We start from the raw sequence: 12,887 nt of genomic DNA, 5'->3' as shown, positions 1-12,887 counted from the left end.
TTGATATCAATGATTAGTTAAACAAGCGATACGTACCATGTTATTTTTTTATAAAGAAATGTTAGCCAGACGGCTGTCTTTTTCATTTAGACTGGGTGCTGGTCAGACAGTGAAATAGTTATATCCTTCGCCAAGGGAAAGCACTGTGCTTGAAAAATCGCTTTATATTCACATCGCGCATACCACAATCGGATCACCTCGGCCAGTATCCAACATAATTGAATATTTCAAAGCTTGCCGGGGATGCCCGAGTTGTTACGATTGGCGCATACAAGTCGAAAATTTCAACGATAAGATTCAGGGGGTACAATTCTGTGGTTTATCACCATGCCATGCAATTATGCACATTAATTAAGCTGTTATGCAGCCATTAAAGGACAAGGGAGTATTGTCCAACAGAGATAAACTTCGAAATGACTAAATGGATTTCATTCGGGTGTTAGAGGGAGACATTTTATTTAATCTTTAAAGTTACCCCTGTTTATTTCAATCACCTATTGAGTCGCGTCCTTGATGTCTCGCATCAAATTAAATTCGTCTAGTTTTTTATCAATGAAAATGCACAGCACATCGATTTAGATATCTGAAACGCGTTTGCAAACTATGCACTTTGAGCAGCGTGGGTTTATCTAAGACTATTCAGTTACCGTTTGTTAAACGTCTTTCTTTTTTAATTATCTAAGTCCTGAAAGTTGAGACGGATATATTCACTCCTTATAAAATATTTACAAGATTACAAGCCGATGTGTGTGAGATTGGCCGTTTAAGAACCCATTAAAATTCCACCGAGTTGTTACATAATATTTACTGACCGAACCGAGGCGGATACATCACCACCATTTAACATTTTTTGATGGTTGTGTTTTGCTTGTTGTCTTGTTCCCATAAAATTCTCCAAGTTTGATTTTTATGTCAATAACGGAGAAGAAAGCAACAAAATACGATCAAAATGCTTCATTTCGGACTTGAAATGGTTAAAATTCTCTTGGAGGTGCACCTCTAACCCCGCTGAGAACGTTTTAAACTATCTAAATTCGGTTCGGAAGGAGAGGCAGTGTCAAAAGGTTATGCCCCTAAGTTACGCCCCCTCCAACGTCATTTCCTGGATTCGCCCCAGCGTGTGGACTACATGTTGTTCCGTTGTTTTATATAATTACGTACAGCATTAAATGTAAATGCATACAAGACGAATGGTGAATTGAATGAGTTATCCTTGTTTAGAAATGTTGATTTGAATATCAAAATAGCGTGGCGTCATTCAAAAATTTATAAAAAAAAACATTTTTTCAATAAAGATAATAAAGAAAAACTTTGAAAACCTTGTTATTTAATTTAACTAACATATTGCATAAAGACGTGCATAAAAAACACACAAAACCCCCCCAAAAAACTTCTATATCTAAAATCCAGCTATTATTGTAAATTCACTGCTTAGGAGTAGCTTATACATATCATATAACACACTATTATGTGATTAGTGCAGTGTATCAGTGGCGTAGCTACATATAGGCCTTGTAGGCCTGGTCCTACAACTTTAATAAAAAATGACAAAATTTAAATAACTAAAAAATGCATTAAAATCTAATAGCTAACACTTTGAACATATTGTTACCCTGGCAAGTTTGTTGTTTATTCAAACTTCATGTACGTGAAGAGTATATTACTTGGTTTTATTGTAATCATTGCAAGTATAATTTAGTGTGTGTAATGTGCATATAAAAGTCCGAAAACTCACATAGAATCATCGGGCCTACACGTTTTTAAGGCCCTAGCTACGCCCCTGTGTATAGTGTACGTGCGCGTTGCTAGGGCCAATTTGGGGTTACGCAGATCGATGACGGACGATAGCATATTACCCCCTTCACCCCTCACCCCCTTCGCTTTTATTTAAAATTCGGGGTTTTGGTTTGACAAAATCTTAGACCTGTCAAAATTACATTACGCATGTGCGTATTTGCGTACAGTCAGCTACGCACCCGGTGTATCTAGTACAGCTTTTCTACTTTGATGTTAAAGTAAATCTTGTTCCATACTGGTAATAGGAACATTGAATCCACTGATACATAATGTGTTACATTGCGACTTCTTCGGCAATTTAGCAGTCCAATTAACTTGGCTTCGGATCGGTCAACTTGACTGTTACCAGACGAGTCACCTCAGTTAGGCCAATAAGAAATACTTGCTAGATTTTCATCCATTTATTTAAATCGCGGTGACATTTTTTATTTTTCATTTTTCTTAGATGACTGTTTAACCGTGGCAAGGATGAAAATTTAGCAATTAATTTATAGTCGCCTTCCAAAAGATTTTCACGTATATACTATATACTGATTTATACAAAACACAATATTTTAATATATCACTATGGTTGTCACAAAATGTCTAAACCGTGAATAATGATATACGCAAAATGATGCAAATGCATTCAGGACAAAACATCACAGCCAGATATGAATAAATTATCATAAGTAATGCAGTATTTGAATTGAACTGATATTGTATATGTTAGATTGGTTTAACGAAATAAGCACATATTTTTTAATGTTTTCATTATGTAAGACCTTTTTCTAATCACGTAGGTTTAGTCTGTTTCGAATTGACCCGTCGCCAAAGCAATTACTGCCACTTGTTGAGATCATTTGACGAGGGATTTTAGTTAATCAATTGGGCAATACAACCATGTGTGTTTATTCATTTATAAAACATAAATCAATCCTGTTATTGATCAACTGATTGTTTGACCGACTAATGGCCACTGGTCAATTGCTTAATTCACATTATTGTCAACTGTCGTCGTTGCAGATGCGGTCGCTGTCGATAAAAATACTTTGATAATGTAAGGCTGTTGCTACCAGGTATTGCTGAATGTAAAGGATGTACATTAAAGGGACAATACACCAGATGATACAATTGCAACTTTATCTTACGTAGTTTTTGCGTATTTTTCCAACTTTATTGGGGTTGTCTACACGTAAACCCCAGTTAATTTAAAAACAGCGTCGGTATATGTATCTGAGCTAATCACGTGACCTTCACATGCGAACTATACACATTTCACCAGTCTATACATTCGGAGCTCCTCGGCCATTATTTTCAAAAACAACCTCGGATGTATTTGGACGGTTTACATACTCAAAAAGTGGTACGTTTAAGTCCGCCGCAAGTAGATCGCGTAGTAATTTTATTTAGCAGTTAAAATTTGTGACTTAACTCTTGGGATTCTTAATTATGTTTGCAATAATACAATTCAATGGAAATCAATTTAAACTTAGATCAATAAATACAACTCTAAAACACTACAATTAATTAATGATATAATTCAAAATTTTACGAACTACTTCAACTGATATACCGGCATACATCCGAGGTTGTTTTCGATAAAATGGCCGAGGAGTTCCGAATGCAGTCTATATACTGGGAAACCATTATGCGCTAATTTTAAACCGATTTACTCAGCTGAGACAGCGACAAAACAATATTTTTATCATGTGAAGTGATGTTTTATCGGCCTCCTACTGGGTCGTTTTGACAAGTATATGCTTGTTTTGTGAAAAAAATGTATTTGCCGATTTTGGGACGATGTGGTGTCTAGTCCCTTTAAGGGACCAAAAACTATGCTAGTTCTTTGACAGTTACATTAACCTAACGTTAAATTTAAACTCTTTCAATATGGTGTCTCTGGGCATCAAAAGTGCACATATTAATCCCCACTTATACATGTACATCGGATATATATCTGTTATACTGATTGGGTCAAATTCATTGGCAATATTATTTTATCCTAATCCTTGGACACCCATCAGTGATTTCATTCAGTCTACTGACCTACATTTTACATTCCAAACAAAACATTCATATATATTCTTAAATACTAGTAAGTTAAATCTGAAGTTAAATCTAAGTTGGTAGTGGAAGCCAGCCCAGGAAATCAGTTCCGACTCGTACCACTAACAAAGCAAGGAGCGGGGATGCGCACCCGTCGACCCCCCAAAAATCGTTTAAATATAATTTCTATTGCATTAATGGAAAAAAAGTAAAACGCCCCAAATGCACCACTTCCGACTAGGAATTGTTTAAAATTTTCTTCGGAGAGAGCCCCAAAATACCCTTGCCAACATTTTATACCAAATAAGTGTTGGCTCTGAGGAAGGGGTGCAAGTCAAATGATTACGCCCCCTCTTACGTCAAATCCTGGATCCGCCTCATGCAAACTGTCCTGTAACATTGTACGTATGATCGTATTGATTCTAAACCGAGCTTTACTGGCTCTTGCCGTAGGATAAATTGATTATATTTTCATATTGACATACTTCATGGCCACGTCAAGGCCAAAACACATGTTGTTTTGTTAGTGACTGAAAACAAGCATAATCTCCGTTCCAGCTGGGGGTTTGTCACAATTAATTCATCACTTGTCAGCACTCTGGAATTTCTGGAAATGAAGTTTGCTATAATAATTATACGCTGTAGCAAAAGTGATTTCATACGTAATAAGTATTCATCCATGTTGTCGATGAATAGGATTATTACCAACAACGTAATAAAGTGTAAGATAGACGTGGATATAAACTTGACAGTGGGAATAAGTTAAGATGAATATCTGATATTTTAAGAATACTTAAGACGCGTTTCAGTAAATAATGTCGAGCTATAAGAAAAGAAAATACGACTACATCGTTGTCATATTGCCTTTTATATAATTGTGGCTATGCTAGTTGAGTATGGAAAAACAGAACTTCCACTCGTATTGAATTACAGACCCTGACATACTTTTATACTTTTATCAGTTAGACATTTGAAGTACCGAAATTAAATACGTAGATACGACATACTCTGATACTAGTATACATGTTCTTGACTGAATGTCACATACAATCACGGTGAGTATTTGTGCAATACTATTCAGGTGAAGGATATTTGAGATTGGAAGAAACGTGGCATGATACATAAAAAACTTATGTCCTGTTAGTCGTGCATAAAAAGTGTTAACGCTTGTGAATACGAACAAAAATCAGTGCTTTAAATTTCAAGTATATTGGATATGCCGTCTTAAATGGAGAACAAATGAAATTCAAGGGGCTAAATCGGAGAGGGATAAAGTAGGCTTGCTTCCGTTAAACACCTGATTAAAGTGAGCAAAACTAGTTTAAACATGTGATCTACTCGTTACGTTTTACTTGCGGGGCATTCTTGTTATTCACTTTTAAATAGCGCGGCTTGCTACACTGATGAAGTGAACGATTAACCCGGTCATGGCTTCCTTTGTTGGTGTTGGATGTATGTCGGGGTCGTCGATGGACGGCTTGGATATTTGTTGCGTGGAATTTACGGGCGATATTTTCACTGACCTGTGGGGCTACCGCATCCTTGCGGCCGAAACCGTTGCTTACTCTAAGCAATGGTCAGAACGCTTGCGTGACGCAGATAACCTTTCTGGTATTGAATTGATCAGATTGCATGTTGATTACGGACGATTTCAAGGTAAATGCGTGTCGACGTTTATCACAAAGCACCGTTTAAATGAACGCGTGCAGTTCGTGGCATCACATGGACATACAGTATTTCATAAGCCGCAGGAGGGCATTTCCTTCCAACTCGGAGACGGCGAGGTTACAGCGGCGATGCTCAAGGTGCCATTCGTCTGCAATTTCCGAGCCAAAGACGTAACCATTGGTGGACAGGGTGCACCATTAGTGCCCTGCGGAGAAAAATACCTGTTTAGAAACAGTGACATCTGTATCAATCTTGGTGGCATTGCAAACATTGGCATTAAAGGGATGCGTGGTTATGACATTTGTCCGTGCAACAGAATATTGAATAGTCTGGTGTTGGAGAAAGGCGGCGGGCAACAGTATGACAAGGACGGTGATCTGGCGCGTTCAGGTGACATGGTACCGGAAGTGCTTGTGAAGCTTCAGAACCTTTCCTACTACCAACAAGACCCACCGAAGTCACTTTGGGTCGACTATATTGAGGAGAACGTGTTGCCAATATTAGATGTAAGTTTGATTGAATAGTTGATTGATTCATTGATGTATATCCAGGTAAAATACACAATAACAGTTAATAAAATGCAATAAGTTAACATGTGATAACTGATAAATATGATAAAATAACTGTTATAACAAATACATTTTGTTCTAAGACTATTATCACGTACTGAATACAAAAGAGACAAAAAAGTGAATGCAAAACCTTATAAACGACTGATCTGTACCGGAAGCGTTGTTTTATTGCCATGGCCTTTGTGTTGTTTAAGTTGTTTGCGAAGCATGACAACGCAAATTATGAACATAAAACAAAACGACAGCTATAACAATTCGCCTTTGCAACGTTTAAACACCTTAAACTCATAAGAAAGTTACGCAAGCATAAACATTTGGTGTCACAAAGTATTGCATTATAACAGACATATCAAATAATTTAAGTCATATGGTCATACGATACCATTTCCGCTCACCCTTAAAATGTTTATAATGTTAGCAATACGTGCCTGTTTAAGACAAATCGTGATTTATTTCATGTCTTAAAAGTAGTGTTTTTGGGTAACTGTCCCCGCGGCAGTTTTGAGTTTAGATTACCACTATGACAAAATCCGCATTTCCATTACAAACGGTTTACAATAACATAAGTGGTATTTTTTCCGATGAACAATATGAGTTTGGTCACAGCTGGTTTCCTTACACAAAACAATGTATACTGTTCAAAATCACTCTTATCACAGCGCCAGGAGTGTAGCTAGACCAGAATTGATGTGCACCCCCCCCCCCCACACACACCGGAATGTTTTAATAAATGAAAAATGAGTTTCCATTATAAATTGAATTATAAAAACAACTCAAAGAAAACAAACACTATATTAAGGACACTTAAATGAAATACTGGGTTATACTTTTTGCCTCTAAATCATATACCTTTTACCTTCAGTTTTAGTGTTCAACCTTTCAATAATACCATTTTTTTTTGAAATCATGTGTAGACACGGGCCTACAATCCCTATCTGAAGCTACGCCAATGATGCAAAGTACACATACGAGTGCTCTTAATGTAGCTAATCCTAAAATAAAGGATCAGCTACTTCAGTTTAATAAATCCTACCAAATATTCTAGTCACAAAGCGTTTGTGTATAATGCACGTATTATATATAATATATATGCATCAAATTATTCAGTACTCAAACGATATCAATGTCGTAATTTTTATTACTGAAATGATTCTCTGCTAAAAGTATGCAGAAGTTTGGAATCGGACCAAATTTTAACATCGATTATCGGAGATTGAAATCGATTATCTCCATGCTGTATAAACTTCACTATTTGCATTTAGTAACTTTAAATTATTTCTGCATTTCATATTTTGAGATATCTGTTTAAAAATAAAATAAAAATCAATAATCGATTTTCAATTGATTTTCGATTATTATATCGATCATCGGAACAACACTAGTATACATGAGTGTATTAATACGTAAAACGTTTTGTAAAGTTGCAGTTAGTCTATCTGACGAAGAAAAATCAACACCTCAATTCCAATCACATATGCATGGATCCATTGGTTTGCAATTTGGTTCTCGTTTTAGAGAATAAAATTTAAAAAATAAGTGATAAACGCTGTGATGTGTGCCAGATCCCCTACATATCGGTCGAAACATAACCAGATGAAACAAGTTTGACGATAGCGATACGCAAATTGCGAAATGAGATTTAGTATGTCATTGACCTTAATCTTTGCAAAACCTTTGTTTGTTTACGTCTTACACAATTTAAGTTACAATACTTTCGTTTGTGTTTCTACATTTTTGAACATGATAAATGAATTAAAGAAAGAGAACCAAATGTTTACGTATTTAGTAAATATAATTTCACACGGCGGGTTTTGGTAAACATCATTGAGGATTACTCACTAAGCACTTATGTTTAAAGCTACTCGCTCATGTTTTTTTAAATGCACTTTTTTGTATGACAAAATCAAGTATGACAGTTCATTGAGAGTGTTGAAACAAAATTACCAAAAGCTGGAACACTTTTGCAAATGCTGATATTTGCTCAAATATCGTCTTTGATGACCACAATTTTCATTAGCGTTAACAACACTAATACTCACCTTATGTTGTTGCGTGATTGGTCGATTGACATAATAATGTGATGTTATCAATGTATTGTTAAGAGGTCATAATATCAGCCACTTTTGTCCCCGTGGGCTTGTGGTTTATGCGTCGTTTTTTTTTATAGAAAAAATCTTGACTTTACTGGCGTGGGTTCGAACCCCACTTCAACCAGAATACATTTTTATACTATAACTGTATTTTTTTTCTGAAATTATGATATAAAAGAGTTACATAATGCTTAAATAAGTGTTTCAGATGCATTACCGGTTAACCTTTTTTTCGTTCCAAAAACATGAGTACTTTCAAGGTGCACTCTCAAAGATTGATCGTTTTGACAACTTTTTTTTTGTCTGGGAACGAGCCAAGCCAATTTATGCGAAAATGCATGGAAACCAGTGATATAAGACTGCTGACAAAAATTAGATCGCAGATGTTCATATTTATGTTCATTAATTGATGTTTTATGCATTTTTCTTAAACCATTAGTAACGCGTTTAGCCATAAAATATAAAACATAATTTTCGAACGGAAATATAAAAAATCTGCAATCTGATCTTTTGTTAGCAGTGTGATATCAATGGTTTGTAGATATTTACGCAAAAATGGGCTTATTCCAAGACAATAGAATAAAAAAAAGTTGCCAAAACGGTAACTCAGTGAGAGTGCAGCTTTAAAGTAAAAATGCATTCACAAACGTATCTTGACACGCTAATATATGATTATGAGTTTGTTTCATTCGGAGCCTCTTACACAATACAGAGACATATTGATGTATTTGGATTGCATTTATTGAGAATATATATTCTACTTTTGTTCTTTAAAACTTGCCTTACCTGTTTCAGTGCAACAAATACAAAGTCGAAAACCTCTTGCGAACATGCACAGAGCACGTTGCGTCCATGGTAGCAGATGCTTGCTTCGAGGCCAAGCCATCCATAGCAACAACTTCCCACCATCCGAATAGGACAGTCCTGATAACGGGAGGAGGGGCGTTGAACAAATACCTTGTTGAACTGATTGGCCAATATCTGGATGCGCAAGGCTTCGAAATCGAGCAAGTCGACGAAGAAACGATTAATTTCAAAGAGGCTCTGATTTTCGCGTTCCTTGGCATGCGCTGCTTGCTCGGTGAAGACAATGTGTTCAGCGAGACTACAGGCGCCCGCCAGGACTCGGTATCTGGCAGCATTCACAGACCGCTGTCAAGTGGAAGTGCCAAGCATATTAGTTTATTACACTGAATTGTTGACATTGCTAAATTGACTAAATGATTTAAAGCGGGTGTTCAGTGTCCTGCCGAGTTGTGGTTGTAAAGGCATTCTAGTATTATTGCTGCCAAGGTCGCATCTGTTAGTTTATTATAAATTACAGGGTTCGTAGGTGACCTGACATGGGATATACGGGGCAATGGAAATTATATCGGGTGAGAGTGAAGCTCGAACAAGAACATGGTTCCCTGCGCCCCGTATATCCCATATCGGGCCACCTACTAACCCCGTAACGTATATATCACGTCGACAACCCGTTTACATGTTTATATGTTTCATCAATTCATCGAAATCGGAAAATAGACGCCATTTTGGTACGATATAAATTTGGTAACATGCAAAAATATGGGGTCACCACGTGACCAGTCCTAGACTATTGGCAATTCGTCATTTATGTTGGAGGCGTAATATACCGCAATATAGATGACACGAGCATTATGCATGAAAAAGAAATCATAAACATCAACTGCGCAATTTGTTTTTGCCAGACTGTTTTTCTGTTTGTTTGTTCAGTAACCTTGCAATGCCAATCATCACAACGCACAGTGTGAGTTTGTCTAAATGTACATTCGACTTTCAACATTTACCGCTCGATCACTGACCTTTATGAAGTAATGCAAACATGCGACACATCAGACTAACTGGAGATTAACATGTCAAGGTGATAAGTAACCATGTGTTGAACAAGTGATTGTGTCAGCGTTTCTTCAATGTTATTGGTGTAAAGTCCTTGAAACATTATGTCTTTGGCATTTAATCATGATGAAATATATTAAACCAACCACTACATATGTGTATGTACAGGTATGGCTACGTATTACTGCGTATTAAATGATTACAAAACATATCGTGAGAGATCCCTCAACATTGTTGAGTGCATGAAGTCAAGTTTCTTTAACAGCTAGCCAGCCATTATGCCTCGAAGAAGGGGTACCCCAGAATGATTTTTGCCTTTTTACGAAACTAACGAAATTTCTTAATATACACAAATCACATCAATTTTTCTCAACCCTGGTACACGTGGACTGATAGTATAGCCCTAGATAGATGGGGCTATAAAGGAGTTACGGTCCCTGCGGCGCGGCGCGTCCTGTCGCGTTCCAAACATATTGTGTCGTATAGTGCTCAATAGGTAGTTGACTTACAACCACGAGACCTCCTAGGTATGAAAGTTGACATTGGTTATTGGGCACCTGCCATTTCTCTCACATATCCATTCGGCAAACAAGATTTTTGAATGGTCTGAGAACCTTCGTGTAGCATGTAGCATCACATTATTGCACATACACTCACGAAACTTAAAAGGTATGTCAATTAGTATGGGCTGTTGTGCACTAGCAAATTGATGTCATATATCAATTGGGCAAACATTTTTATGACCTTTGACTGAGAAAAGAATGGTCTGTTTTTTGTTGTGTAGCATATAGTACAAACAATAATGCACATACATCCACGAAACTTCATGGGCATGTTGGTCAGCATGTGCTGTTGTGCACCAGCCATTGTTGCGTCATTTCACTCGGGCAAATTAGAGTTATAATCCTTGACTAAGTTTAAAATGTTCTAGAAAATCCTGTAGCACAGATAGCACCTACAACAATGAAACTTCATAGCAATGTTTACCGGTATTAGTTTTTGTGCAACAAATATGCCTTACACATTTCAGTTAAATACCCAACAATAAATTTAACCATTTATGTGTCTAACAGGTGTCTGGGGATATTCTTTTTACTTTGTTTTAGGTTGTTTATGGTTGTTAAGAAAATGAATATTAGTAACAGCTAATAAACATCATTCGCTATTCTTGTAGAGGATCTCTACAAGAGTGGCACATTAATGCATTATCCATCAAATGGATATTTGATATGAAGTTATATAACACTTCAATAAATTTATGGTTTCTTTCAGAATCAATAATTTGGCCAAACTATATCAATATCCCAGCAAGCCTCGTACTTAAACTAGCGCGAGTACTTGCAGTACTGCACGTATTTATAATGATTGTAAGCCGCGGTTTTAAATACGGTCATACATCACTTCAACTATTTTAAACCCTCTATACAATGACAATAAAGTTATGATGTTTATTTTTATGTAAAATGAGCACATGCGTTATTTATTATCTATAAATGAATTGACGGTAAAATAGTTGTCACTCACTCATACCAACGATACAATGGAAACTACAGGGGCAATCAAAATATTTACAGACACGATGATCAGTTTGGTATAGGGATCATTCGGAACTCCTCGGCCATTTTCTATCGAAACAACTTTGGATGTATGCCGGTACATCAGTAGAAGTAGTTCGTAATATTTTGAATTATATCATTAATTAAATGAAGTGTTTAAGCTTGTATATGTTTATCTAAATTCAAATTGATAACCAGTGAATCATGTTAATATAATGCAAACATAATAAAGATTACCAAGAGTTAAGTCATTAAGTTTAATTGCTAAATTGAGATTACCGCGCGATCTACTTGCAGCGTAGTTAGAGTGTACCGATTTCTGACAATGAAAACCGTCCATATACATCCGAGGTTGTTTCGATAGAAATCGGCCGAGGTTTTCCGAATGGTATTAGGATTTGAGCTAGCGAGAGTCCTGTCTGTGCGTCGTTACTTGATTAGTGCTGCGTCTAGCAAAAAGGTTTCAAACAAAAACGTTATTGTCATTACATATCGTTCAGGGCTTGTATTCATTACTGGTCTTAATTGGATCAAACAACGATGTAGCTAATCGGATTACTTGTTATAAATAATTTACTAATAGTGTGAATGTAGTCAATGATGTATGACCCTAAGGTAAACATAAGTTGCACACTGGATACAACCACCGGCATATGCTGAATCTAATGTCGTTATTTTTTAGCCAAATCCACTGGTTCTTTTTATGTGATTTTTAAGGTTAAATATAATTTGTTTGTCTTGATGTGTATGAAAGAGAACAATAAAATATGATTAAATGAATACCCGTTGAATAGGAATTTCTTTCGCTTGTGGATGTAAGAAATTAGGAATGAAGACTCAGACACTAAATGTATAATACAAATGCATTGAAAAAAAATCATTCAATTTGGAAATGACATATTGATAAAGCTTAATTTGAGATTCGGAATTGTTGGTGTTGTTGTTGCTGTTGTTGTTGTTGCTTTTGTATGTATATATATGTGTGTGTGTGTGTGTGTGTGGGTGGGTGGGTGTTATTGCGTGCGTGCGTGCGTGTGTGTGTGGGGCGGGGTGGGAGTTTGGGGTGGGGTGTTATCGGAACATAGCGACATTTAGTCCAATATACGGTCGACAGGATTCATCGACGATGTTTACAGAAATATCCATTAACGCAAATCATGAAATGTTTTACTTAATCATATACTGTACATATATTTCGTACGTTTTTCTGCTGAAATATTTTAGAACAATCAAACGTTCAGCAGACGTATAATTTATCTCTTTAAATGTATGTTTGATCAGCCCTTTTGTCTGGCCAAATATCTTGCCTCTTTACTTAA

General features: G+C 36.4%; 1 protein-coding gene across 1 annotated transcript; it reads left to right on the top strand.

Moving 5' to 3' along the window:
- Nucleotides 1–4,357: 4,357 nt before the first annotated feature.
- Nucleotides 4,358–10,235, top strand: LOC128229415 (anhydro-N-acetylmuramic acid kinase-like). The gene is made up of 2 exons (XM_052941326.1): nt 4,358–5,999; nt 8,951–10,235. The coding sequence occupies exons 1-2, from the start codon at nt 5,253–5,255 to the stop codon at nt 9,347–9,349; spliced, it is 1,146 nt and encodes a 381-aa protein (XP_052797286.1). The 5' UTR covers nt 4,358–5,252; the 3' UTR covers nt 9,350–10,235.
- Nucleotides 10,236–12,887: the final 2,652 nt, after the last annotated feature.

The sequence above is a fragment of the Mya arenaria genome, chromosome 3 (genome assembly GCF_026914265.1).
Source record: "Mya arenaria isolate MELC-2E11 chromosome 3, ASM2691426v1".
NCBI classification, from domain to species: domain Eukaryota; kingdom Metazoa; phylum Mollusca; class Bivalvia; order Myida; family Myidae; genus Mya; species Mya arenaria.
Note: the sequence above shows the minus strand (reverse complement) of the source record. Positions and strands in the feature narration are given on the sequence as shown.

Coding starts and splice junctions, on each gene's coding strand:
- LOC128229415 (XM_052941326.1), top strand. CDS start 5,253: ATGGCTTCCTTTGTTGGTGTTGGATGTATGTCGGGGTCGTCGATGGAC. Junction 6,000..8,950: donor ACGTGTTGCCAATATTAGAT/GTAAGTTTGATT, acceptor TACCTGTTTCAG/TGCAACAAATACAAAGTCGA.